Genomic DNA, 27,810 nt, shown 5'->3' with positions numbered 1-27,810 from the left:
GTAATTACAGCATTCGGTAATTATCATAATGATTCTTTTATTGAATTTTTGGATGTAAATATTGTTGTCTTCTTAGAGAAATACATTATCAAGAAATTCTAGAGAGTTAAAACCAAGTGTTAGAAAGGTAAAAGAGGACGATAGAGAAAAGGTTTGAGTGTATTTAAGTTGTGTGAAATGATAAATGGAAAAGTCTAGGAGGCCACCAACTTTTGTATTTTCTGGCCAGCACTTAACCATCAAATCAAAAGTGAGTGATCTCCACCATTAGATATAATCTCACACCATTAAAAATACTATTGATGGCCAATTGATGGTTACAAAACACCAAAATTGCTGGCCCCCTAGCATTCCTCATGATAAAATATAGAAGAGTATTTATAAGTGTTAAAAAAATCGATATAATAAAAATAACATATCCTATAATTAATATTTAAATATGCTAAATAATGCTAATTGATCTTAATTATACTCTAACCCAAGAAAGCTTTCCAAAAAAAGTGGTATATACTTAGACGCGGTCAATGATTCCTTATAGCAACAAGACACGGTATCGGTCTCCGAGGTAACTTAGAAAATTCATAGAAATGGAGTGCTTAATTGGCTTTGCTCTAACTCATTTTTTAATTCTTTCTTGCAAGTGGTGTTGTTTCCGCGTCACCAATTGACACTACTAGTCTTTGTGGAAACTTACTATATAAAACTAAGAGCATTTTGGCACCAGATTTTTGTATGTATATCATGGTAACATATTAATTGTTGCGATAATTAATGAATGCTAAATAAAGTAAGTTCTGGCTGTTTTTTTTTTATCTCCCTAGCATTACCCTTATATTATTAAGTTATTAATAACAAGAATGCATGGTACTTGTCTTAATAATTTAGGAAGGTTATCAGGTGTACCGAAAACACCGGTGTTCCAGTTATTTTAACCATTGATCTTAATTATAAAAGATATATATAATATATATTAATTGAAATCAACGGTTAAAACAACTGGAACACCGTTGTTCTCCGGTACACCTGATAATTTTCCAATAATTTAATGCCTTAGTCTTAGTTTAATAGTTTGTTTTGAACTTTTATTGTGTCTTTTTAAGTCTCTAAGATGCAACAAAACTGCAAGTTGAGGAAGGCTTCAACTGTGGCATGAATCACGACAAAGGTAATAGTTATCAATCTTTAATTAGGTGATTGGTCAGATGAATCAACTTTAGTTTATTAAACCATAGAAACAAATATTTATTTATCTAATAACAAGATGGTCCATAATTTGTTTGTCAAATGAAGTAAATCTTTACTCGGTCTTCTACAAATTTTATCGCTCACTGAGGTTGCTTTTATTTAAAATGAGCATCTGGATACTCTTAATGCTAATATTAGTGAGGAGCAGCTCATGTTGATGTTATTATTATTTTTTGGGACCTAACATTTACTTGGGTTGGTAATAGTGAAAACAAACATACCTTTGTCAAGAAAAAGATATTTAACAAGTTCAATGTAATATTAGAACATCATCGGTACATGTAATTGGAATTCTGTTTTCTCTGTTTAGATCTTTCTTGCTTTTTATGTCATTTCTTATTGAATTTAATTTTAATATATTATTAGTATAAATTAATTTTACACGCGCATTCAATTACGTAATATCACAATGGTAGAAATAACTATGTTTTACATTAACTGTATAAATAATCTTCAAAAAAAAAAGGATGTGGTTCATCGTTTTACATAGTCTACCTATATCAAACATAAACTGAGCACTAATGCTAGGAATTCATCCCATAAGCAATGTTCCATCAATTTTTTTGTACAACGATGTATGTGTCAATTTGAAAAAAAAGCCCAGCCCGAAGTAGATTAACAAAAAAAATTTACTTCAAAATTTCATCTTCAGACCCTCTTGAAAATTAGATCTTTCTTGCTTTTTATGTCATTTCTTATTGAATTTAATTTGATGCGTTCTCGTTATTTTATACATACATCTAATTATATAATATGACAGACATTAAAAATAACTATGTTTTACACTGTCTACCTATCAAACATAAAATGAGCACTCAATACTCATGCTTGGAATTTGTTCCATTAATTTTTTGTACAATGATGTATATGTCAATCTGAAAAAAAAAAGTCCAGCCCAAATCCCCGAACTAGATTAACAAAAAAAAATCCTCAGGCCCTCTAGAAAATCTATTTTTAGTTGATATCCACAAGAAATGCACGAGATAGAGCGATATGAAAATATGAATACCCCCAAGACCAAAAAAAAAAATTGAATACCTATTGATCATCAAGCTTAATCCTCATAGAGAGTTTAGTTGAAAGCTAGCTGTTACAATCCAATAATATAATTAGCATTTTATGTTACCAAAATTTCAAAAGGAATATCCAAATTAAGCTTGCAAACATAATCTTATAATACCAGCTAAAGTATACTAAGCGCATGAGAGGAGTATCATTCAAGCCTTTTGTGTGACCAATGGAATTATTTTCTTTGTGGAAATTTTGTTGCCAAGTTTAAAACTTTTTTCTTAGAAGCTGTTCCTAATAAACGTTAATTTTATATAAAATTATGATATGATGAACATTTTAATGTGTGATGTTGTTGTGCAGTAAAACATTTGTAGCAAAAATTCATAATGATTTCTTGTACTTAGCATTCGATGCGTTTAATAATAATGGCTTCTTAATGAATTGACTGATAATATTGAATCTCAACTTAAACAAGAATAGATTTGATTATCAGATGATTCACTTGATCAGGCTGATACACTAATAATGGGAATATAGAGAGACACTCACATAAGAAAATGATCAGAACCTGCTATGATAAATACACAATGATGTGATCAACATTGTTGCCATCCTTTTTTAGCTTTGAAAACAGAACTGAAAGGGATAAACTCAGCTTGAGAAAAGTTTGATATCAAAATAACAATACCACAATGAAAAATTTTTAGAAAAGTACTTACATGCTCACCAAGTTGAAACTGCCACAGAAGCTGTCCTAATGCACATTCTAATGGTTGAATCCATAATGAAATCAGATCCTTATCTTGACCATAGTAGTTATCTATCTCTTCAGGCCCCTAGAAAGTCTATTTGAGTTGGTATTAGATTCATATAGAGCAATTTTAAATATCAATAACTATAGATCCATCAAGTTTATAGTTACCTTTACAGAGAGTTCAGCAGCAACTCTTCTTGCAGCGTTCTCTGAGCAAAGGACAGTCTTGAATTTGAAGTAGTGATAGAGAGGAAGACAGCTTTTCTCCCGCCATATTCTCTTGAAAACAGCAAGTTGAAGAATGTTACAATGCAACAAAAGTAAGGCCACTAAAAGGATTGTACCTCTTGAGTATATTAGATGAGACTGACCTTTACAGAATTTGGCACCAGACCCTTGTATAATGCACCAAATCCCTCGTATCGAACGGTTTTCCTAAATGCATCTATCATTCCAGTGTATTCGAGCGGGACCTTGCCTCTTCCGTCCCCAGCTACAACAGAAGCAGCATGGTTCCAGCCCACCATCTGCATTCTTCGACGAATGGCGTCGAGAGGATAAGCAACAGTTTGTCCAAAAGTTCCGGCAACAGCACCACAAGCCAGACGTGTTGTCACACTCAACTCAGAATCTTGAGCTAGACCAAACGGTTTGGATTTGATTAACCAATCTTTTAAAGACTCGTAGACAGCAAAGTTGAGACCCACATAAGGAATCTGGAAAAATAAGAGCGAGAATATCAAGTCAACTACATGTGAGAAACGTGTTCGAGAAATTGTGGCGTAGTAGTCTAACATCCACAAACAAGCAAGGCCAAAAAAATATCAGCAAATACTTTTAGAAGTTTACATAAAGAGCTTTTAAAATAAATTGAGAAAAGGCTCAACCCACTAATATAATTTATTAAGAGCTTAGTTAAGGATCTTAAATTAATTTAAATTTAAAAGAAAAGCTAACAGATCCAAGCATGAAATTGTCAAAAACAAAGAGGTCCAGGTAGAAACATCTGATGTAACATAAGTTTATTAATTCATAATGATATCATCTTTGAAAAAAGAACATGGGATGAAGTTCTCTTCCATGTATATGATCATGGTCACACTCATCGACTATAGAAAGAGAATACATATTATTAAATGACTCACAACTCCAATTACTGAAGGTAGCCAACCCTTGTATAAAGCACGTGGACCTTCTTCCCTAAGTACAGTAGACAGATCATGTAACATTCCTCTATACTGATAAGGGGATTTCTTAGTCTGCAAGCAGAATACCAACAACACATGATGTCAAATAAACTGCAAAGGGCAAGGGTAAACTTAACACAATTCGTCTCTCCAATTAATCATACAGCAATTATAAGAGGTATTACCTTCACGCATTTTCGACTAACAATTTAGCTCAAAAGTAAAACGTGTTTGGTAAAAAATAAAAAAGAATGGAAAAAGTTTACCTGTACAGTTATCCTACCTCGAACCATATCCATTGGATAAGTTGCAGACATGGCAATTATTCCAGCACATGCTCCAGCTCCAAGTCGTAAAACAGGAGTCAGCTGAGCATCCTCTGCAGAAAGTACAATGAAAAATGCTGATATGGCTTTTTAAACCACCAAATTTTTCCAGAGATTATAGCACAGTTGTGTGATTTCAACTCAGTTTGGCAAACATCTAAGGTTTGCTACTATGATCATGATGTAATAAGTTATGGCTATGTACTTGCATGACTATTGAGTTTGCTTTCTATATTCTGTCAGATTTCACTCTAATTCTCCTTTTTCCATGTGTTTCCTCAGAGAACTTGTAACACCATGATTCTGATTATAATTAGTAGCCTTCTCAGAGAACTTGTAACACCATGATTATTAATTTTTAATGTATAAATAACATATAAGAAAAACATTAAAATGACAAAATATTACATAAAAAAGGAAATATTATGAAGATTTTTTCTTATACAAATTGATTTTTCTTTTTCTAATCTATTTATTATTTCTTGAAAATTTTAGTTGTACTAATTCTTTAGGTTGACCAATAATCAATATTAGCATTGTACAATTTTTGATACTATTCGAATATTTAAGGATAATAATATGTAAAATAGAATAAGATTTAAGTTTTATTCTAATTCTATGTGTGAGTTTAAATTCCGTAGAATTTTAAAATGAACTATATTCTTTACTAAATTTTTCATTCTGATCCTGCTCGTTTATCAGAAAAAAAAAATATTTGAATATATTACTACATTTCATAATATCAAATATTGTTTATATATTATTAACAAATTGAAATACTAGTTTGTTAATATTAAATATAAGGCTGACAATGGGTAAAATAGGGTAGGATTTAAATTCTATCTTAACTCTACATGTAGGTTAAAAATTTTATTTAAACTTTATTTTAATTTTTATTTTATTCGCGAGTTGAGAATCTCTCAATCCTAACTCTACTCGCACTCTAAAGTTCTAAATTCTACCCTACTTTACTCTATCTGTAGAAATATCAAATTTTTTCAAAGCAAATATAAATTTCAATCTAAATTTCATACATATTAATAAAATTAAAAATAAAAAACTAATACTCTAAATTATTAAATTAACTAACTAGTTTAGTGATTACTCATTTATTGTAAATCGTTACATGAGAGAGGTTATGAGTTTAACTCTCACCTCCTTCACTATACTTAATTTTTATAAAAGATGTGTTGCTCTATCTTAACGGGTTGGTCCATATTAATTACCCGTAGGATATGTATTGTCAGTCCTAACTAAATAGTAACTATTATAAAAAAAAAAAAAAAATTACTAGCTTGGTAACTTTAAACAATTCTAGTGGTCTAATAATAGGGGTGGCAATGGGTAGGGTAGGGTTTGAACCCAACTCTAACCCTACCCACGGGTTGAGAAATACCCAATCTTAACTCTACCCGCACTCAATCCATGGGTATCCAACCCTACTTGCGGATTGACAAAAATGAAAGCCACTAGATTATTAAAAATTGTATTTATATCTCATTAAATAAGAAATATATTTTATAAAAATAAATGAGTAAAGTTCACAAATTTATAAATTTGGTTCAATGGCAAAAAAAACTTTTACACATGTTTAAGGTCCTTGGTTCAAAAAGCTTCGCAAGCCAACCTGCTCCGCGCCCAACCCTACCCGCAGCGAATCGGATTGGCAATCCTACCCGACCGAATTGGGTCGGCTGAGTAGGATCCATGCTGCCAGGCCTATCTAATAATCAATCTGATTAAAGTCAGGTTTTATCCGGATGGGCTGGGCCGAGCCCGGTTGGGAGAAAGTAAGCAAGCAAGTTAGGGGTTTTAGGGAATTGGGGCACCGCACTCACTGCCAGTCTGACTCAGTAGTTGTACCACTCATTCCCTAGCTCCCTTCCACCCAACCTTCACGGCGGCCACTCTCCTCCGGTGACTGGACACTACTCAAGCTTCAAGCTTACTCATTCAACTTCTCTCGCACATCTATTGAGCTCAGCCTCATAACTCCATTCCATAAAGCGTGTTCCTCCGCCGCCACAACACATCGTGTCGCCGCCGTCTATTGGATTGGTACACCAACAGGTATCTCTTCCTATCCCTTCCTTTTCTGTCACAGTTGAAAATGGCTACCAAATTGTGAATTGGTATATGTATGTGTTTGTGCTAGGTGTTTTTTTGTTGTTTGAGCTTGAGCTATTATAATATAATATAGTTTGAGTTGTTTCGAAAATTAGTCTGAATACGATTCGAGTTATTATATATGGTTTTCCTTTTGTAATTCATTGGCTTGTCGATTTTGCATCAGTTTCTCAACTCTGAAGAAGAATCTGAACTAATTTGAAGATGACTCGCGGGATAAAACACCGTATGAAAGCCAAGAGAAAGAACAAGGTTCAATCTTGTGGCCTAGTTAACCCTCTTCCACAACCTCGATTTACTCTCTGCTTCTTTTGTAGCTGTATCTATCTCATTTTCGTTTTTTCTGGATTTGTGTGGAACTAAAATAAATTCAGGGTTCGAAGAAAGGGGAAGGGTCTTCTTCGGTGCCGCCGCAACATCCGGTGAAGGTGTGGCAACCTGGTGTGGACAAGTTGGAGGAAGGTGAGGAACTCCAGTGTGATCCTTCTGCTTACAACTCTCTTCATGCCTTTCACATCGGATGGCCCTGTTTGAGGTAAAATTTGAATGAGCATTGATCCTTTTTCCTCTCATACTTTTGGTTTTGTAATCCGTTTGCAATTTATATGAAACAAAACCCATTTGTTGTCGATGGACATAGTGTTACACTATGATCAAAGGCGTGTTGAGTAGAGTTGGTTTGCTTTGTCGTCAGCATTGTAATTCCGAGGGAAACTCGATGCTGCCTTTTTGGAAACTTGTTCTAATTTCTGCTTAGTTTCAATAATCTAAAGCTATGAATATGTTTAAACAGCTTTGATATTGTACGAGACACTCTGGGTTTAGTTCGAACAGAATTTCCCCACACAGTATATTTCATGGCAGGGACTCAGGTGAGTGTTTTTATTATGAATTAACATTTTCAATTAATCAAGTTGATGTTTTTATTATGAATTAACATTTTCAATTTTGAAACGGGGATTATAGAAGTTGATATCAAGCTATGTATTTACTAACATTTAGGAGGGTATTTCTCTTTATTATTATTATTATTATTAATTATTTTGTATCTTCTATCTATTTTCATTTTTGCTTCCGTTGTTTGACAATGTCATATTGTTGTTATGTTGGATGCACTCAAGGCGGAGAAAGCTTCCTGGAATTCTATTGGAATATTTAAAGTTTCAAATATTACTGGGAAGAGACGTGAGCTGGTGCCTAAACATGAAGGTGATGAGGATGGCGAGGATAGTGATAGTGAAGATGATAGTGACGATGAAGATGAAAATGGAGCTCGGGGTCCCACCTTGCAGGCAACAGCCCTGATTTTTGTTTGTATTTGTTCCTTTTATTAAGTGTTCTAAAGATTGATCTTAAAATTTTGATTCTTCTCGCATTTACAGTTGCGGAAGGTAACACACGAAGGATGTGTCAACCGTATACGCTCCATGTCACAAAACCCACATATATGTGCAGCTTGGGCAGATACTGGTTATGTACAGGTCAGACTCTCGACCATATGGTTTAGTTTTCATGGATGTTCAAGTCATTTAAGCTGGTCAAATTAATATGTTTGAGTCGGGGTCTCTGGTTCAGGTGGTTACAAACTTATGATTGTCAAGATAGAGGCACAAATTATCTTTCAATTGAATCTAACAGAGTTAAGCTTGGTACTATCAGAGTATAAGAGAAAACGAAAAATTGTTCATAGGGAAAAAAGTAACAGTTAATTACATCATTGTGAATAGGACTTTACTGGTTTAGTTACTATGACGTGCTTCTGTACTTTGCAGGCTTAGTTTTGAAAAACATGGAATCATAAAACTTTGGCTCAACTTCATATAAATCTTTCTATTATGGCACTCCGTTAGGTTCTTGTTAGAGAAATCAAATACTACCCCAGGCCATAATTTTGTTTTTTGTTTTATTATAGGAACTAAATAGGACTACACGCCTTTATAATTGGTTTTACAACAGTTCGGGATACAACATTTCTAACAAATTTCAAAGCTAGTAATAGCATGATTAGATATGATAAATTGTAGCTCCAGGAAAATATGGTTGATTAGTCCTAATTGCTCAAAAAACATTATAACTACTAAATACTCAATTATTTACAGCAACTAACATGAAACATGCATCTATGCTATTCTAGATTATCTTATACAATAATAAACGTTAACTTCCACTTCGTTCTTACTATGCCTCATACCTTCTTTGGTCTAGTATACAATCTGATAGTTAACTAGTTGATTTGTAGGTTTGGGACTTAAGCTCTCATCTGAATGCTCTAGCAGAGTCAGAAACAGAAGGTATCCAAGGAGCTGCTGCAGTTTTTACTCAGGACCCCCTATCTAAATATAAACACAAAGATGAAGGCTATGCTATTGACTGGAATCCTCTTGTTCCTGGAAGGCTTGTATCTGGTAATCTTTGGTTATATCTTTTTCTCAGTTTAGCTACATTTTTGCTAGTGTGTCGTTTACAAAATAATGAAAATATGAGGCTTGACAATGGTGTGTTCATGTTTTAAGGGGATTGCAAGAATTGTATTTATCTGTGGGAACCGACATCTGCTGCAACATGGAATATTGACAATACTCCTTTTGTTGGACATACTGCTAGTGTTGAAGATCTGCAAGTATGTACTAATGCAAAAAGCATTAGTTGCTCTTCTTATTGTTTGAATATTTGTGCAGTCCTATCTGCAATGTAAAAGTAGTTTTTCTTCATCTATCCATCTAAAATGAGATGTATTGTTCAATTAATACCTGCAGTGGAGCCCTGCGGAGCCTGATGTTTTTGCTTCTTGTTCTGTGGATGGAAGCATTGCTATATGGGATACTCGACGGGGGAAATCTCCAGCTGCATCTTTTAAAGCACATAACGCTGATGTGAATGTTATATCATGGAACAGGTATTAATGCATTCACTTTTATGATGCTTCTATTTCACTGCCATTCATTCTACATGTCTTTCTTATATTGTACTTGATTAAACTGAGTAGGTTGGCTAGTATTATGTTGGCCTCGGGGAGTGATGATGGGACAATTTCCATTCGTGATCTCAGATTGCTCAAGGTATGAGCTCTATGATTGTAGCGGTCAAGATCACCCTATACCCTTAAAGAAAAACAACAAAATAATGAACATGATTTCATTCATAATACAGATCTTACTGCATTTGTTGTGTGTTGTGTTCTCATAGACTTGTATTAAGGATGCTTTCTTTCTTAGTCACTTTTCTTAGAAAAAGATTTGGATCACATGGTACTTAACATAATATTTTTACCCATGATTCCTTATCTTATCCTTTGAGATGCATTATGGTGAAGACTTAGCTTACATATGTCTGATCTTTCGGCTGATATTTTTTAGTGCTGTTTTCACAAATCTCATGCGAAAACTGCATTATTGTGGTTAGGAAGGAGATTCTGTGGTAGCACATTTTGAATACCATAAACACCCAATCACATCCATTGAGTGGAGTCCACATGAAGCCTCATCATTGGCCGTTTCGTCATCCGATAATCAGCTTACGTGAGTAAAATATTTATACCTCTATCTCCAAATGCCATTAATCAACTTCCAAATAGATATTAGTATCCATCAATCATCTATTTTGTCTTATAATTGTTTGCGATTAGAAAAATGCGAGTAATCTGTGTTGACTTGTGTACAGGATATGGGACCTTTCTTTAGAAAAGGACGAGGAAGAGGAGGCTGAATTCAAGGCTCAAACCAAAGAACTAGTGAATGCCCCTGAAGATCTTCCTCCCCAACTACTATTTATTCATCAGGTAGGTCAAACTCTAAATGTTGAAATCATAAGCACTCTCTTTTAATGCAAATCCTATTTGAAATTTTATCCTCATGGTTAGTTCTATTCATTTATTTTCTTTTCATCTCAAATCAGGGACAAAAAGACCTCAAAGAACTACATTGGCATGCTCAGATTCCTGGGATGATTGTATCTACAGCAGCAGATGGATTCAACATCCTTATGCCTTCAAATATTCAGAGCACTTTGCCATCAGATGGTGCTTGATAGACAGACATATAGTAGATACATGGCCTCAGTGTTCAGCATCTACTTATTGATCTGATTAGATGCTTCTGGGTACAAAAGTTTTGCATCTTCCTTTTAATTTGTTTGCTTTTGTATTTTCTTTCTTCTATGTTCATGTTGGGGAAGTTAAGGTACAAAGTGTTATTATTCTTATGCAAGTTACCTCTATTTTGTGTCAAAATTAAAATGATATTCACCGAGGACTTTTTGGCTATATCAGTAACCTTATATATTGATTATTTTAGTATTTTAAATTAGTTTAGAGTATGACATTCCTTATATAGAAATTCAGATTTTGATTATATATTTTTTATAGATAGTTTACATTTATAAGATCAATTTATTCTCTTAGTTGAATAATTTATTGTACTATATAGTTTATAATTTGAAATAACTATTATGACTTTTTGTTTGAAGAAAATTAGAGTGTGTTTGATTTGCGTTTTTTAGTGATTTTTGTTTTTAACATTTTATGAAAGAAAAAAATTATGATTTTTATTTTTATTTCTCTTTTTTACAAGATTTTAAAACAGAAAATATTAAAAATAAAAAGAAAATACAAATACAAACTAAATGTACTATATATTAACACTTGAGTATTAATTTTTGGCTAGCTTTTGTTAACTAGGACAAGTTACATTCAACTTGATTCTACTTGAAGAGTAGTAGTGTGGAACTTTTTTATACTGTTGAAATGATTAATTATGACTGCAATATTGTTCAACCTAGACTAACTATAAAGTTTAGTGCCTAAACCAGAAAAGACAAGGTTTAGAAAGTAGGTATTATGGTTGGGTGGTAGAAACAATCAAAACAAATTTGAAAGATAGAATCAAAAGTGACAGAGCACCTTTGTTAGAAATAAATGTACGATATTAAAACTTCAAGTACTATATTATTAAGGGTTATCCTTAAATATCAAACTTTGTTAATTAAATAAATTTTAATTTTTTAGTTATGATATTTTATATTAATAATATACAATAATGACTTATTAAGTTAATTGCTGCACTCTTTATTCTTTTGAAAATGCATTAACATTTTGTCCAGGATTAGCCCTATATAAATCTACACAATAATTCTATTCATATTTTACAAAATTATTTTCACAAATAACAAAATTTTAAATAATAGCAATAATTTTCAGAAATTATTTTTAATATGGCAGTGAAAATTCAGTATTGTGGAAATATTCAACACCTCCACGTGTTGCAATACATCCTCTATGAGTTGTAATATGCCCCCTTACGTGTGACTTCTCACTTACAAAATCTATCCACATATAATTACACCAAATAATTTTATTTTTACAAAAAATATCAATATTTTTTATATAAAAAAGAATTTGAATTTTTTAAATTTTGAATTTTATTTTAAAAGATAAAATGTGATCTTTTATTATTTATTTTATAGGTGAAACAAAAAAAAAATATGAAAGAGAAACTATTTAAAAATGAGAAATCACACTTTATTCTCTAAAATAAAAATTTAAAATTTAATGGATCCAAATTTTAAAAAAGAAAATCAGCCAATAATTTTTGTGCTTTTCATTTATTTATTTATTGTTTGTGCTTACACAATAAGGTGACGTGGTAAACGGTGGAGGGTGTGGCCAAAAGAAGGTCCACGCCACAAAAATCAACAAATATCATTGGCACTACCAAATTGGGACCCACCAAACCAATGTAAACCTCTCCTTTTCTCTTCTTCAAAATGCCACTGTTTTATGAATTAATTACAATTATGCCACTGAATCAGCCGCCAAATCCCATGGGCTAATCCTTGACCATTGAATCTGTACTCTCACTCTCGTGTCCACCTTCACAACCATCTCTTTTTTGAAAACTTCAACTTTTTAATTGGGTTAATGCAGTTAATGTACTTTTTTAGCTTTATGTTGATTTTCATAAGTTAAAGTTATTTTTGTGAGTAATAAATATAAGTTATTTTAATTTTTAAAAGTCTTTTAAATGGATTAATTTAAGTATATTAAAAAATTAATTTGACTCATTTAATATTTATAGAGGGTAAAGTATAATTTGATTTTTAATGTTTGAGTCGAACTTTAATTTAATTTTTAATATTGTAAATGTTCTATTTTAGTCTCAAAAAATTTTAAGAATTCTAGTTCAATCACAAAAAAAATTAAAATATGTTTAATATTGTTCTATTATTAAATTTGACACAAACAATTCACATATTAAAGAGGTGATAGCATTCGATTTAGTATGTAAGTAAAAATATAAAATCAATCCAACGATCATTAATATAAAAATTTTTTATTTTGCAGCGTTGATGATTGATTGTTAGAATTTAGAATTTTGTATCAAAAGAAAATTGAAGAGAAGAAATATTACAAGAAAATTTTAGTTACATTTTTTAATATATAAAAAAGATATAACTTAATTAGTAATATTATTAACGTCTGTGTCATTTATTCCGTTAATTATTAGTGTCAAATTTAATGATAGAACAACATTAAATTTATTTAAAATTTTTTAGGACAGAATAAAATTTTAAAATATTAGAGATCAAATTAAATTTTGACTTAAACGTCAAAAACTAAAATAATATTTTATATGATTTATAAATTTTTTTTTGGTTTGTTAAAATTTAGAAGGATCATACTCATGCATAATTCTATAAGAAGCAACGTAAGTATTAATCCAAATACTAATATTATTCAAATAAATTTTTATATTAATATACTACTGTAAAATTGTTTTATATTTTTATTCAAATACATTTAAGAATTTAAATGTTCATCTAAGTATTAAGTACAACATTTGATGATAATAGTAATTTTTAATTTACATAGTATTGTATATATTGGAATAACAACAGAAATAAAGATAAGCTATTAATATATTCAAATTAAAATCTGAGTTTAAATGGTATACCTGCTATTGAAAGAGATGTTTCATTAATCAAAGCTAAACTATTTGTGATTGCAAGAGATAAATTAGTGTTTTCGGAGAGATAATTTATGTCACTATTAATGTTAATCCTCTTTTCGAAAAGATTATATTTTATCCTCGGATTAATCTCAAGTGTTTTGCATTTACAAGCTTTACAAGTCTGAACAAAACATACCCATTAAATTTACGTGTCTTTTTAACAGAATTTTAAATCAATTCAAATCAATTAACGCGCAAATATATAACTTCCATTTTTTAAAATATTTAGTTTCTTTTTTTGAGTTTCTTGCCAAATTTGTTAGATCTCCTCGTGCGTTCTCTCTTTGCTTCGTTTTTTTCGATTTTCATGGTCTGAAATCAAGCTTTGAAATGTTTTGCTGGTTAAGGATAAGGCACATGACAGAGACAATCTAAAAGAAAAACCTAGAAGAACAGTAAAATAGGACCTTAAATAATGTTTCTTCTTTTTTTTTAGTGATTTTTTATGGAGATTTGTATCTTTTCTTTTTGATATCTTCTACTTTTTGCAAGGAATTGGAACGTTTCTGCAGAATCGTAGTAATTTGTTTCAAATGTCCCTTGAATCTTGATGGTTTGCGTTTTGATTGAGGAAGAAGAGGAAGAGTGAACGTGTTGTGGAAGGGGCGCGTGTTTTTTTCTTGGGCTTGGAGTAACTTGTATAAGTTGTAAGCCAAAAAAATTTGTATGTGTAACAGTTCTCTTTATCCTTTAATGTAAAAATTCAAAAATTAGAGGATTAAAATTCAAATATTAGGTTTTTTATAAATATATAATATAAACTAAAAAAATTAAAGAAAATAGAAAAATTAATGTAGATGAAATTTTTATACAAATATTCAAATCGCTAGATGCTACATCAAAACTATAAGAAGTGCTTGTTGTTAAGATTCAAAATCTAAGTCTCAATAATTGATAATCTAATGCAAATGAAGCTAACACATCCAACTCAGCAAAGTAATGGAAATACCGAAATAGTAAATTTACTTCCTTAAGAAAGTGTTTATTTAGATTGTCATTATTATCGTTTAAAGATTCAGTTGATCTTTTCTAATATTGTGCCATCATATTTAGATAATTTTTGTACTTTCAAATGGATGTTAGTTAGAACAAGCAAAAATTTCTTTAATTTTACTTCTTTGATTGAGAAAATGAAAATTGAAAATAAACAACGAATATGATTTTATTCGTACACTTTTTAATTTAGATATAGAAAGAAAAATGGTGTAGTGTATGGATGTTTTACGCAGTTGTGGTATCAAGAATAAATTGGACCCTCCTCCGATTTATATTTAAAAAATTAAAAAAAAATTCAATACACAAATCGGACCGTCCGATTTACCGTCCGATTTGTGTTTTAGACAATTAAAAAAGTTTTAATATTAAAATCGGACAATCTGATTTTTGTTTTTAAAATAAAAAAATAAAAGTACAAATCGGACCCTCCAATTTTTCCTCCCACACAAATCTGATTGTCCGATTTGTATTCTTAATTTTTTTTATAAAATAATCAGACAGTCGGTTTTCTTCCCTTCATGGTTCAAAAAAAACTGTCCCATATTCATATCTAGCATCACCCACTTGCCAGTTCCATAATCATGCACAACACACTTACATATCCAAAAAAATGAGCCTTTATTCGTATGTATTTATCGGTGGCTATAAAACAAAATAAAAAACATCGTGGCTACACTTTTTGCCTCAGACGTGGACAGTGTTCTGAATACCAGTAATGAAAAAGCAAAAAACTTTATAAATAAAATTGTGTCCATAATAATTCTTCATAAATATCTCAAACTAACAACCCAACCCAATAGTTTTTCTTTGCTCTGAATTCATTCAAAAGCATTCATTGGTTTCATAATTTGTTGCTTGTCAGTGTTGTGGCCAAGAAGATATTTTTCCCTCAGCATCAATGAAAAACTCTTGGTTAATTACTTAGCTGAGGTAACCAACTATCTTCCATTATCATTATTCATTCTATCCTCTCTTCTCTTCCATTGATTGTTACTATGCCTTCAAAGTTTCATTGCTACTTTATTGTGACAAAAAATGGTTGAAGATTTTTATCTCTTTTCAATCCTACATGCATGCCAATCCAAACATGTTTCTTGTTTTTGTTGTAACTAAGCAAAACAACATTCACTTACATGTATTTGTGTCATCACATAAAAAGCAATGTTTTTTATGCACCCCATTTGCTTTTTTTGTGCAAATAATTGATCACTTCTATGTTAGAGGTTTTCTGTTATTTATTTTAAATTTTAGTGATCAAAATTCTTCTTATTGAGATGAAAAAGGAATGTCTTTTATGAACCCCATTTGCATTTTTTTTTTTTTGGGTTCAAATAATTCATCACTTTTATGTTGAGGTTTTATCATTTTTGTGAATTTGATTGATCTATTTTTTTTTTTTTTTTTTTGAAAATTTGGTTTGAAGGAACTGCTGCATTTGGATTATTGCTTGGTGTTGAGTTTCAGAAGTTATGACTGCAAATGGTGGAACAGGAACTGAGGAACAACAACAACAACACAAGAGGAAGAAGGTGTTTGATTCTTTGCTCAAACCAAGTGTTCAAAAGTCACCAAGATTGTGCACAACTATTAGGGAAGGTTGGCCAGAAATCTTGCAAAATGAGTGTGTTATTGGTAATGATGATAACTTGAGTAGATGTGTTGCTTCTTTAGCTGGATCTGGACCTCCTAGTACTAGTTATTGTTCCATGACAGATTCTGCTCACATTAATGATGATTTAACTGTTAGAACTCATAATAAGAACCCTAATTTCTACCCTCAGAGGAATCAAGTAGCTATTGAGTCTAGGTATAGTAGCTTGAGTAGAGAAATTGTGCAACAAGATGAAGAGCAAATACCATTGAGACTAAGCAAAGGGGTTAAGGGAATTGATTCCGAATTTCGGGGCCTGAAATCATCACTGAGAGTTTCTGCAAATAGAAGCAATGTGGACAAGATCTTTACCTCGAGCAATGGCCTTGTTATTAATGGAACTACTCAGAATACTTCATCTGCATATAGTGTTTCTCATTTGATTGTGAAGCAAACCTTGAAGGGAAAGGGAGTTATTTGCAAGGACTTCGACGGAAGAATTGGTCCTGCCGGAGTAGTACTTATGAGGCAGGAGGAGGATGAGTCTCATCAATCTGATATGCCGAAACCAGATGCGACTGATAACACGCCTTCCCTGCAAGTAACTGTGAAGTCTGGCACAGGTTCCTCGAATGACGGGATGAACTTGAGAGAGTGGCTTAGGCCACAAGGTCATAAAATCGATAAATCAGGGAGGCTACAAATATTCAAGCAGATTCTGGAATTGGTTGATTTTGCACATTCCCAAGGTGTTGTCATGCTAAACTTAAGACCATCTTGTTTCACTCTATCACCTTCTTCGAGTAAAATCAAGTACATCGGTTCATCTGGCCAACAGGAGTTGCATAAATTATTGACTTGCAATGTGAACAAAAAAATGCCTCTAGAACAGGACGCCGGTGCGAGCCAAATCTTGAGAATGAAGCAGCAAAATCTCTATGAAGAGACAAGATCTCTTCGGCAGCATCATCATTTCACTTCCATTCATGGATGTAGGACTACAATGGCGAATCAAATTGGATCTACCGTAAATGAGTCCACCAAATTAGAAGAGAAGAAATGTATGTCTTTAACGCAATTAGAAGAGAAATGGTATACTAGTCCAGAAGAGCTAGATGGTGGGGTTTGCACATTTTCTTCAAATATTTATAGCCTTGGAGTTCTTCTATTTGAGGTAAAGAAAAAGTTTTCACTTATTTCATTTTCCTCAATATGTTAACTATGATGATATGTGATTTTTTTATCAATTAAAGATAAGATGTTGCTTGCAAGTAAAGATTTATCTACTGAAAATATCATACTTAACTTCTAAGTGAACATTTGTATCAGTTGCTGTGCAATATTGAGTCATGGGAGTTGCATTCGGCCGTGATGTCAGATCTATGTCATAGAATCTTACCACCAAGATTTCTATCAGAAAATCCAAAGGAAGCTGGCTTTTGTCTTTGGCATCTTCATCCTGATCCGTCTTCTCGCCCCAATACCAGGTAACAGAAAAAGGGATGATGCTCTTCTTATCTTTTGGTTATTCTTTTTCAACTTCAGGAGATGCATTGTAATGACTTCGTATAATGTTTTAAATTGTAATTATCCTTCTATGTTTAACAGGATGATTTTAGAGTCTCAGTTTATAGTCGAATCAGAGAAATCAAATTCTGCAGATGATGTTCTGCCGGTTGGAGTATCAGATGATGATGAAGCTGAAACACAGCAATTACTACATTTTCTAGTCTCACTTCAAGAAGAAAAGAAAAAACAGGAATCAAAGTTGGTAGAAGAGCTAAGTTGGTTGGATGAAGACATTAAGTTGGTAGAAAGAAGTAATTCGCACGAGACAGATTCGAGGTTTCCTTTGAAACAAGTGAACTATGCTGAATTGATAGGAAGCAGTTATCATTTTCCAGAACATGCCATTTCAAGTGCTAATGAGGCAAGATTCTTGAGTAACATAAATCAGCTAGAGAGTTCTTATTTTTCAATGAGATGCCAAATGCTACTCAAAGAGGTTTCAACCGTTGCAAACTATGATAAAGATGTGATTGAAAGTAGAGATAGATTGCATCATACAGAGAATGTTACTAAGGAGCCCAATAGAATTCAGAGTTCTGCTGGTTCTTTAGGAACCTTCTTTGAAGGTTTATGCAAGTTTGCTCGTTACAGCAAGTTTGAAGAACGCGGCACACTGAGAAACCGAGATCTGCTTAGCTCTGCCAATGTGATATGTGCTTTGAGTTTTGACCGCGACGAGGATTACATCGCAGCAGCCGGAGTTTCAAAGAAGATCAAGGTTTTTGACTTGAGTAGTATTATGAGTGGTTCTGTTGACATCCAGTACCCTGTAGTCGAGATGTCGAATAAATCAAAGCTTAGCTGTGTGTGCTGGAACAGCTATATTAAAAATCATCTGGCTTCTACTGATTATGATGGTGTTGTTCAGGTGTGTGATCTTTGCAACATTGAAACTGTCATTGCTGAAAAATTAGAAATTGTCTTGTCCTTTCTTGCCAACTAAGCAAAGTTTCTAAACCAAGTTGGTCCAAGTTAAAACCTTAAAGGGTGTGTTTGTTTCAACTTTCTTGGAGAAAGTAATTTTGCAGTTCAAATCTTCTATGTAACTGAAAAAACTAAAAACTGAATTTTCGAAGATGTTGCTTATTTAAACATTGAGTGAAAAACAACCCTATACATTAATTGAATATTCAAACAAAAAAATAGAACTAGCCAAATAGCATATAGTAATTAATTAAAAAAACAATAATAACAACATACAACTCTGAAGTTATTTATTTTTACAAATGAACTTGATTAAGAACTGAAGTAACTAAACCCAAAGAATTCATGAATTATTTAACTCATTTGCACCCTGCAAAAGCTTTCATTGGTTTTGGTGTTTGATTATATCTGAGGTTTTCTTAACATTAATAATAGTATTTTCATGTATGCATGAACTCAGATGTGGGATGCAGGCACTGGTCAGCCATTGTCTCAATACATGGAGCACCAAAAGAGAGCTTGGTCTGTTCATTTTTCTCTGTCAGATCCAAAAATGTTTGCTAGTGGAAGTGATGACTGCTCTGTCAAACTCTGGAATATCGGCGAGGCATGCTTTCTTTTGTTATTGATTTTATACCGAATAAGTACATCGTATTGTGTTTACAATAGCTTATTTTGATACCGAGATTAGTATCCCTTTGATAGTTAAAAATTTGTGTTTTGTTATATTTCTTTAACAATTTTTAGTCTAAAACTTTGTTAGAGATATAATCATTCATGTGCATTCTCCTATCAACTTAAGCTTTTGGGAGAAGTGGTTTCATGACATGTATTAGAACTTCTATGATCTAAAGGTCCAGAGTTCGATCCTTGTTGAACCCAAAAGAAAAAATTTCAGCATAAGGCAAATAAAAAGAGAAAGAAGGCCTGTAAAAAATTCACGCAAACCCAAAAAGAGGCTATTGCGTGAAGGGGCGTGTTAGAAATATAACTATTCATGGTTTCATGACAAACTTTATCGTATCTTATAATTGTAAACGTTATCGTATTTGTTAATTCATATCATGGCTAGATCTCATAAGGTGTTCATGACAAACTTTATCGTATCTTATAATTGTACATGTTTGCCTCACATTGCAACAACATAATAAAGTGTTTCAATCGTTTTTGTTCTTTGCAGAGAAACTCTGTAGGAACCATATGGAACCCTGCCAATGTATGCTGTGTTCAGTTCTCCAGTTTCTCAACACACCTTTTGTTCTTTGGTTCAGCTGATTACAAGGTCTACGGTTACGATCTTCGCCACACTCGAGTCCCTTGGTGCACCTTAGGTGGTCATGGAAAAGCTGTTAGCTATGTAAAATCTGTAGATGCTGAAACAGTTGTTTCTGCTTCCACTGACAACTCTTTGAAGCTATGGGACCTGAAGAAAGCTAGTTCTTCTGGTTTGTCATCTGATGCTTGTGCCTTAACCTTCAAAGGTCATAGTAATGAAAAGGTTGGTTCCTTCACATTTTTTTATATATTGTCTTGTTCTAATTTTGGTGGTTGTTCATGTTCTTTTTGTTCAGAATTTTGTAGGTTTATCTGTTTCAGATGGATATATTGCATGCGGTTCGGAAACTAATGAGGTATAGTTTTTACTTTATGATGATAACCTTGACTTTATAACATGGTATATTATTTATCTAAGTCACTCGAATTGTAACCATAAGGCTGTATTTAGTAACTATCTCAAGACAAAAAATACAAAGATGAGAGATATGGACAAAAGCATTTGCCTATATCTATGTTTGTTTCCTTCTCCAAACAGATTTGTATGTTTCTGTCTTAAAACAGTTACCAAACGGAACCTAATAGAATGGAGTTAGACATGGATTAATGTCAGCTTACCATTGTTGCTGTAGCCATTCATTATTACATGTTCTTATGTTCTAAAACACCAACTTTTATACTATGTCTATATGGAAAATGCTTGAAGTTCATACTTCATAGGTTCTTTTTCTAATACCTTGTAAATGTTTATATGTTTCAGGTATATTGTTATCACAAGTCACTGCCATTGCCAATCACTTCTCACAAATTCGAATCTATCGATCCGGTTTCTGGTCATTCGACTAGTGATGACAATAATGGACAGTTTGTTTCTAGTGTCTGCTGGAAAAAGAAATCTAATATGCTTGTTGCCGCCAATTCGATCGGAATTGTGAAACTGCTACAGATGGTTTGACAGTGGGAAAGTATACATTGGTTAACAATGAAATCGGAAAAGCAGTTCGGTTTCAGCATTCGCAATATTTCGGATTAAACTTTATTCTTCAATTATTAACAAGGGAATAAAGCTTGAATGGGATCTCTGAGTTTGTCCAATGGCATTGACTCAAAGAAGCTATTTCTTGATGAACAAGAAATTTATGAAGCATGTCCAAAATATATGATTTTTGAATTGAAGAATCAGTGAAGTTGGAGCCTTGTAACTCTCTTAGAAGATTCACTTGACTACTATGTTTTCTTTGATTTGTCGCGGCTCTCAAATCGACAAGGTAGCTGCACCAGACTTGAAGATTGTTGTCCTTCAAAATTCATTGAATTTGCTCCTTCCCCCAAGTTTCTCCATGGATGGGTGGAGACTGCAGTCTGTTAAGGAAGTGAGGAAAATATATTACTGAAATTGCAGATTTGGATGCACCCCAGATATTATTCACTAATTTCCATGACTTTCCAAATGAAATTGTAATTTATCAAAAGAATACCATATGTGCTTTTGAATTACTTACAAAGAAAGCTAACTGTAGTTGATACAGGGAAAAAATATATATTACTGTACACCATCATTCAAAATTATGCAGAAGTTGCATGCTTTTCACCTTTTATTCTTGTTCATTTCTATCTCTTTCTATATTACATAACTATTATATTTTGTGTGATATATAACTATTCATATACTTCTATCTAACAATTTAAGTTTTTGGAATACGTATTTTTATGATATGATATAAGAACTTCTATGATTAAAAAGTCTAAAATTTTGAGATAAGTGGTTTCATTACACACTTGAAAAGTCGTTGTTGTTCGATTGTGAAGAATATTTTTAGGGCGGACGAAGAATTTTTAGTGTATACAAGGCTTGCTGCTCTTATATCCCTACTTACAAACGACATCATTTTTTAGGAATACCTTAATTTGAAATATCTTAAGCTAACTATGTAAGAATCAATCCTTCCTTTGCAAATTGAGAGAATCATCTTGGAATTTATAGTTGATCAAGGAATCTGCATAGGGCCTGAAGTAAGACTTAAAGTGTTAAGTTCTGAATTCTGATGATGATATGCTGTGAAGATCTAAGAGAGCTCGGAATCCGAGACATGACCCGAAGCTGTTCTTCTTGTTCTTGAATTCGATGTTTGCTGGTCCGAACTAGTCCTCTTCGGCCGCCCAAAAGACGACATCTGCGGAGGCCTTGCTGATCTTGGTGTAACTGCATTGAAGAGCACAAGAACATGTAAATCATTCAAGTACTTATCTTCACATACCTTTAATTTTTAGATCAGTATTAGTTATCCATGCATACAATGATAAAAATTTAGATACTGCATTAGCTTATTATGTCTATGAGTTCATTCCATGTTGATCATCATATAATAAAATTTTGTAAAATGAGGACATGTTTTATGGTGAAGTAGTGGAAGTTCATGGAAGTAATTTTGAACTTGTCAAGTTCCATGTGATGCCATTGGTTGTTTTGACTTGAAAACATGATAGATTTTTAGGTTAACTTTATAACCAACATAATAATCATTTCATTTTTTCATTAACCAAAGATGGCAGATGGGATTGCACCCTAGAATTATGAAATAGTAGCACAAAATGGAGAATCATTAATTGGTTTTGTTGAACAATTTCATGGATAGTAATTAACATGGAGTAAGAAACAAAGTTTGAAGGTAAACCTTGCTGTTTTATTGGCTTATTAAAATCTAATGATTTCCTTGCTAGTGAATGCTTCTTGGTACTCATGCTTTCATTTGCAGGGCAAATCTTCTTTTCATTTGTGGATGATATGAATGCCTCATCTCCGGAGGTAGCAAGATCATCTCCACACGCCGAAGCGTCGCTTCCAGATTCAGAGTTCTCCTTAGAGTATGTACCTGTTTTCTCTCGTTCCGCGACTCGATAGGAAAACATTTGAAAAGGAATTTGTGATATCGATGTAGATTCAGAATTCCCCCAAGTAGGAAACTTCTTCAAAAGTGCAGTCTCTATGTCACAGTAATCTATAGCCGGCGTTGGCGCCGGTGCCTCTAATTGAGTGATATGACTATGATTCATGGCAAGAAACCGTTTTATGTACCGGAGAATTCTACAGATGGAAGAGAAGCTCGGACGCTGATTCAGGTCTGTATGCCAACATTTCTTTGTCAAGTTGATGACATATTTCGGCGAATTTAGCGAGAAAAGTGGCCTCTCCCCTGCCCTTATGTTCCTACTCATCTTCTCTCCTTGTAGATGACTATCTTCAAAAGGGACTTTACCTGTTAGAAGCTCAAAGCAAACCATTCCGAAGCTATAAACATCAGATTTCTCTGAATACTTGCATTGCAAGGCACCCCCGGAATTTTCTTGCTCTTCAAGTACTTCTGGAGCATACCAGATGAATGGTGAAGTTCCATTCTGATTTTGATTTGTACCCCCTTTCTGGTTTGATTCCATGGCCGAAGATAGGCCGAAACCAGTTACCTTGGCATGCAAGTAATCATCAGGCAAGTTACCTCTTGGCTTAACAAGAATGTTTGAAGGATTTAGCTCTCCATGATAAATTTTCTTTGAATGCAGGTATTCCATTCCTCGCGCAATCTGAAGCATAAGATCGATCGCGACATGGAGTAAGAATGGTTTCTGCTTCTTGGGGCCATGGATCTCCTTGATGTAAGTGCTTAATGTTTTGCTCATAACTTCCGTAAGCAAGAAACATTCTTTCTTGTCATCATCCGTGAAACCACAAAGACAATCCATTATGTTTGGATGAGACAGAGACAAAACTTCTCTGATCTCTGGCTCCCAAGCTTCGATCTCTCCGGTATAATGCTTGATCACGAAGCTTTCGCCTAACCACGCAATTTCCTTGTCTTGTCCATTCCCCATCCTTCTCTTAACCTGGAAGTCCTTAGATCCAACCAAGGTTGAACTTGGAATAAGCTTCCCTTCCCATGATTCTTGCAAATTCTTCAAAATAAGTTCTATCAATCTTCTCTCTTGCTTTGTTGCTCCTGCCATCTTCTTCTCATGCATTTTCTGTTGAAGAAACCACCTGTCCTCCTTCCAAACCGTTTCGTATCGGCTGCAAAACTCAGGTGTAATTAAATACTGTTTCCCAAATTTCCATTGAAAAAGGTTCATATCTCTAAACTCTGTTCTGAACTTATGAGAATTTATTAACTTCCTCTTATTCATGTCGTCCTGATCGATCCCTGAAGTTTCTCCGGCCAATTCGATAGCTTCAATCACAACTGGCATGCAACAAATCAAGTTATGTATATGCAACTCAACAGAATCTGTGTTGTGACACAATATAATAGCCTTAGCCCACCAATCCTTTGTTTCCAAACAATGCCTAACATATGATTCACCTTCTTTGAAGATCTTGTGAATCTCTTTCAAAGGTTGTTCTAATCCTTTCCATTTCACATTCCTTTCTTCAAATTTGAGGTTCTGTTTGATCTCATCTGCAATAGTATCATATGCAAAGGTGAACACTTCAAGAAGAAGGCAACACTGTCTTTGATTGATTTGAATATTCTCTTTGAATAACATCAAAGCCTTCAAACTCCCCAATGCCTTACCAATCTGTCTAAATTGTTCCATGACTCTCTTTTGATGTTAAAACAATCCCTGTAAAAGATAGAGGCTGCTCAGTGTTCATTCGCAAACACGAAAATCCGATGTAGGATGTAAATATAAGTCGAGTTAAGTGTTTGTTTGGATTGGTTTTTTTTTTTTTTAAGTATTTTTTTTAATTGGTGTTTGAATACAATTTTTAGAAAAGCACTTTTATTAAAAAAACTTCTTTTATTTTAAGCATCTATTAGTTTTTAATAAAGCAAAATTTTAAGAAGATTGTAATGAATTGTCTATTAAAAATAGGTACTTTTTTCTATTACCTTTCCAAATACAAAACAGTTTCTTCTAATTAAACAAAAAGTCTCTTTTAAAAGATGAAAAACAAAAATCAATCCAAACTTGGCCTAATCCTTTACTTGTCAAAACAATTTACACAATTTGTAGTCTTTTCATCAAACCACATGTAAAATAAAAAAAAAATAAGGGACCAATTCATACTCTTTTTAGGAAATGTTAGGAGTCAATTTTCCTAATAATTTAGGTTAGGTTAGGAATCAATTTGTTAGGGTTTTTTCTTTTGTTAAGAACTAATTTCTTTGCCATAGAAATCAATGAATTTAAATGCTAACCAAATATGAATGGAGGTAACCAATCAAGAAATGAAAGCTAATTATGAGGTTAAGATCAAGCTCCTCTTGATTCATAATATATTTTGACCAAATCACTTTCCAACTGCCAAAAAAAAAAGAAAAAAATGCAAAATTTCTCCCTTCAATGCAATGTGTGATTTCCTAATAGAACCAAAGGGGTCTATCTAACAAGATTTGAGTAGGTGTGTATAGTTCATGAAAAGTTTTTACATTTTTAGGAATTTTATTTTGTAAAATCATTTCAATGTAAAATTTTTAGTATAAAATTCTTAGAAATGTAAAAACATTCTTCTAACCATGCGTCCTCCGGATGAACACGAAAAATGTTATCCGAATAGAGACCATCGAGTAGAGACCATATCAAAATCTAAATTAATGAAATAGATTTTGACATCGAATAAAATATTTAGATGTTCAAAAATGTTATCCGAATATAAATATTTTAATAATCCAAGATGAAGATCACAATATAAAATTTTGAAAGAATCATTATAATGAAGATTTTTCATCAATGAGTTTTGATGCTAACCAGATGCTAAGAAGGAGGTTGGGACCAGGATCCTTCCATTGTATGAAATATGCTTCTCAAATCACTTTCCATATGATTGAAAATATGAAGAACAATAATCCCTTCCTTCATGTCCAAATTCAATAAATTAAAGCAGGGTAAGTGAATAATAATCCTGGTTTTTCTATGCAATGTAGAGGTGATGCTACCAATGGAATTTTCCAAGTGATGGATCAAATTAATTTCTTCAAAGGAATTAAAAAGTAAAAAGAAAAAAAAAAACAAAAGAAGAAAAAAAAGTGTTAATTTTTATTTTGTAATATTAGGATTAACAAGAACACATTTTCCGGGAAGGTGTGTGAATTTAGACATAAGATTTAGAAACTTTTTTTTTTTCCTTTTTTTCTTTTTGAGGAAAATTGTGGTATGCAAACAATGTTAAAGCTTCAGTTTGACCATATATCCATATACATTCATTACAAATTGTTTCATGGAGCTTCCCATAACAGCTTTATGAATAGAGCTCTAAAAAATTATTAAAATTATGTTCCAAGCCATATTTTTTCCCCCATTTTATTTACTTGTTAGATTTACAGATTTCTTAAAAATTATTCTTCAAATTAATTATCAGAATATAGTGCCAAAATTTGGAGAATAATTTGTAAAAAAAATCTGTAATTTTAATAGATGAATATAGTGGCAAAATCAGAAATAATAACATAATTTTAATTATTTTTTATAGCTCCATAAACAGGAATTGCTCCATACAATATATGGCCAACATTCATGTCATGTGTGTTAAACATTGTAATAAAATAATCAAACTTGTAATAGACGAATAATTAATTTTTTATGGTAACATAATTTTTTTAAAATGGCATAATATTAATATATTAATTGTCAAATTTTAAATTATTAGTAAGTTAACAAGTAATTTCACAAATAGAAGAGTTCCTAGTATAAATTATCCTAAATAAAATTTTTAAAACAATTAAAGAAAAAAGACACTTCTTGTACTAATGGTATATGAAAGCAAGGCATGTAAAAAAGTGTAACTTTTTATATATGAAAATGATAGTTACAAACTGTTAATTAATTTAATTAAATTATTTAATATAATATATATTAATATTTTATTTATTATTTTCACATAAAAATATTTTCATCTGAATATCTAGCTCTTATGGACAAGGATCCGCCATTGAAATTGACAACGAAGACCAATGTTTTGGCTTGAATATAAATATCCAACTAAGTACCTTGGATTCTTGTATGTGGTGGTGTTCACATGTGTGTTTTTCTACAAGCCACATGCTCATCATTTTCATATTCATGTCACACACTAAATAGATAAATGGATTCTTGTATGCTCTATGCTCTATGTTTTAGATTGATCCTTTTAAACATAAATTAGTTTTTACCAAAGAAAATTTGACTAATTGATCTTTAATTTTTAATATTCTAAAAGATTAATGATCTATTTGAAATTTTTTTTAAAGACTCCCTTATCCAAAATAAATATGATTAAAAATTGATTTAAGCTATGGTTAATTATTTTGCCATTAATTCTCCTCATAGGCCATGCCATCACGTGCAACAAAAATGTACATAACATGCAAGATACCTTTTCTTCTAAATTATTAATAATAATAACAAATGAAAACTGCCACAAAATTACAAAATCTTTCCATCTTGATAACATAGCTGGTCGGCCTTGTCACAATTCTAGAAAAATCTCATTTATTTGTTATTACATTAAAATAAAATAAGAGAGAGAGAGAGAAGGAAATTATATATATTAAAAAAAAAGGGTTACACTTGAGATGTGAAAATTGATTTCAAATAATCTCATATGACTTTATGCTTTCTATTTTTCAAGAAAAAATCTCCAAAAGATGCTTTCAATGTATAATAAGGTTTACTACCATTAATAAAATAAAATTATAATAATACTAAGAAAAAAATAATTATAATAAGATCTTAACTACAGCTACACAAAAGAAAGTTTAATTACTCTTTTGTATTTAACTTTGTTTTGCCAATAAAATTTATGGCATAAATATTTTTTAATTACAACTCT

General features: G+C 32.2%; 4 protein-coding genes across 8 annotated transcripts; 2 read left to right on the top strand and 2 right to left on the bottom strand.

Moving 5' to 3' along the window:
• Positions 1-2,118: 2,118 nt before the first annotated feature.
• On the bottom strand, positions 2,119-4,835 carry LOC107628124 (mitochondrial adenine nucleotide transporter ADNT1-like). Of its 4 annotated transcripts, XR_015905224.1 has the most exons (7): positions 4,464-4,835; positions 4,156-4,269; positions 3,382-3,726; positions 3,179-3,289; positions 2,976-3,092; positions 2,806-2,892; positions 2,123-2,332 (listed from the first exon to the last, which is right to left on the bottom strand). XR_015905224.1 is itself a non-coding variant. In XM_021115180.2 (6 exons), the coding sequence occupies exons 1-6, from the start codon at positions 4,512-4,514 to the stop codon at positions 2,875-2,877; spliced, it is 756 nt and encodes a 251-aa protein (XP_020970839.1). In that variant the 5' UTR covers positions 4,515-4,835; the 3' UTR covers positions 2,119-2,874. The 4 variants fall into 4 exon arrangements, 2 of the variants coding, with proteins under 2 accessions (XP_020970839.1, XP_088361226.1); XM_021115180.2 differs by having other exon boundaries at positions 2,119-2,892; XM_088505100.1 differs by having other exon boundaries at positions 2,119-2,892; positions 4,481-4,835.
• A 1,448-nt stretch (positions 4,836-6,283) lies between these two features.
• On the top strand, positions 6,284-10,929 carry LOC107623110 (Transducin family protein / WD-40 repeat family protein). Its single transcript, XM_088504615.1, has 13 exons — positions 6,284-6,593; positions 6,817-6,902; positions 7,025-7,185; positions 7,444-7,522; positions 7,772-7,942; positions 8,033-8,131; positions 8,890-9,055; positions 9,164-9,270; positions 9,407-9,546; positions 9,637-9,709; positions 10,053-10,168; positions 10,311-10,428; positions 10,545-10,929. Exons 2-13 carry the CDS (start codon positions 6,855-6,857, stop codon positions 10,674-10,676), a joined length of 1,410 nt encoding a protein of 469 aa, XP_088360741.1. The 5' UTR covers positions 6,284-6,593; positions 6,817-6,854; the 3' UTR covers positions 10,677-10,929.
• A 4,468-nt stretch (positions 10,930-15,397) lies between these two features.
• On the top strand, positions 15,398-21,606 carry LOC107623097 (protein SUPPRESSOR OF PHYA-105 1). 2 transcript variants are annotated; one of them, XM_016325248.3, is made up of 8 exons: positions 15,398-15,580; positions 16,074-17,415; positions 17,571-17,728; positions 17,850-18,678; positions 19,195-19,341; positions 19,915-20,232; positions 20,306-20,365; positions 20,770-21,606. In XM_016325248.3, the coding sequence occupies exons 2-8, from the start codon at positions 16,120-16,122 to the stop codon at positions 20,962-20,964; spliced, it is 3,003 nt and encodes a 1,000-aa protein (XP_016180734.1). In that variant the 5' UTR covers positions 15,398-15,580; positions 16,074-16,119; the 3' UTR covers positions 20,965-21,606. The 2 variants fall into 2 exon arrangements, with proteins under 2 accessions (XP_016180734.1, XP_016180742.1); XM_016325256.3 differs by having other exon boundaries at positions 15,578-15,688.
• A 469-nt stretch (positions 21,607-22,075) lies between these two features.
• Positions 22,076-25,878, bottom strand: LOC107628123 (uncharacterized). Its single transcript, XM_016330929.3, has 3 exons — positions 25,752-25,878; positions 22,685-24,623; positions 22,076-22,212 (listed from the first exon to the last, which is right to left on the bottom strand). The coding sequence occupies exons 2-3, from the start codon at positions 24,594-24,596 to the stop codon at positions 22,076-22,078; spliced, it is 2,049 nt and encodes a 682-aa protein (XP_016186415.1). The 5' UTR covers positions 24,597-24,623; positions 25,752-25,878.
• Between the last annotated feature and the right edge of the window lie 1,932 nt (positions 25,879-27,810).

The sequence above is a fragment of the Arachis ipaensis genome, chromosome B2 (genome assembly GCF_059453495.1).
Source record: "Arachis ipaensis isolate K30076 ecotype BB chromosome B2, ASM5945349v1, whole genome shotgun sequence".
Taxonomy (NCBI): Eukaryota; Viridiplantae; Streptophyta; class Magnoliopsida; order Fabales; family Fabaceae; genus Arachis; species Arachis ipaensis.
This window is presented reverse-complemented; position numbering and strand designations above follow the sequence as displayed.

What these genes read in the sequence shown, in the direction of transcription:
- LOC107628124 (XM_021115180.2), bottom strand. Translation starts at nt 4,514, where the DNA reads ATGTCTGCAACTTATCCAATGGATATGGTTCGAGGTAGGATAACTGTA. An exon ending in TACCTTCAGTAATTGGAGTT is followed by an intron (nt 3,727 to 4,155) that starts GTGAGTCATTTA and finishes TTATTTTTCCAG; the next exon opens with ATTCCTTATGTGGGTCTCAA. An exon ending in TGGTGCCAAATTCTGTAAAG is followed by an intron (nt 3,290 to 3,381) that starts GTCAGTCTCATC and finishes GCTGTTTTCAAG; the next exon opens with AGAATATGGCGGGAGAAAAG.
- LOC107623110 (XM_088504615.1), top strand. Translation starts at nt 6,855, where the DNA reads ATGACTCGCGGGATAAAACACCGTATGAAAGCCAAGAGAAAGAACAAG. An exon ending in CTAGTGTTGAAGATCTGCAA is followed by an intron (nt 9,271 to 9,406) that starts GTATGTACTAAT and finishes TAATACCTGCAG; the next exon opens with TGGAGCCCTGCGGAGCCTGA. An exon ending in AATGTTATATCATGGAACAG is followed by an intron (nt 9,547 to 9,636) that starts GTATTAATGCAT and finishes TAAACTGAGTAG; the next exon opens with GTTGGCTAGTATTATGTTGG.
- LOC107623097 (XM_016325248.3), top strand. Translation starts at nt 16,120, where the DNA reads ATGACTGCAAATGGTGGAACAGGAACTGAGGAACAACAACAACAACAC. An exon ending in TCTTCTCGCCCCAATACCAG is followed by an intron (nt 17,729 to 17,849) that starts GTAACAGAAAAA and finishes TATGTTTAACAG; the next exon opens with GATGATTTTAGAGTCTCAGT. An exon ending in GCGGTTCGGAAACTAATGAG is followed by an intron (nt 20,366 to 20,769) that starts GTATAGTTTTTA and finishes TATATGTTTCAG; the next exon opens with GTATATTGTTATCACAAGTC.
- LOC107628123 (XM_016330929.3), bottom strand. Translation starts at nt 24,596, where the DNA reads ATGGAACAATTTAGACAGATTGGTAAGGCATTGGGGAGTTTGAAGGCT. An exon ending in TAAGCCAATAAAACAGCAAG is followed by an intron (nt 22,213 to 22,684) that starts GTTTACCTTCAA and finishes TCTTCAATGCAG; the next exon opens with TTACACCAAGATCAGCAAGG.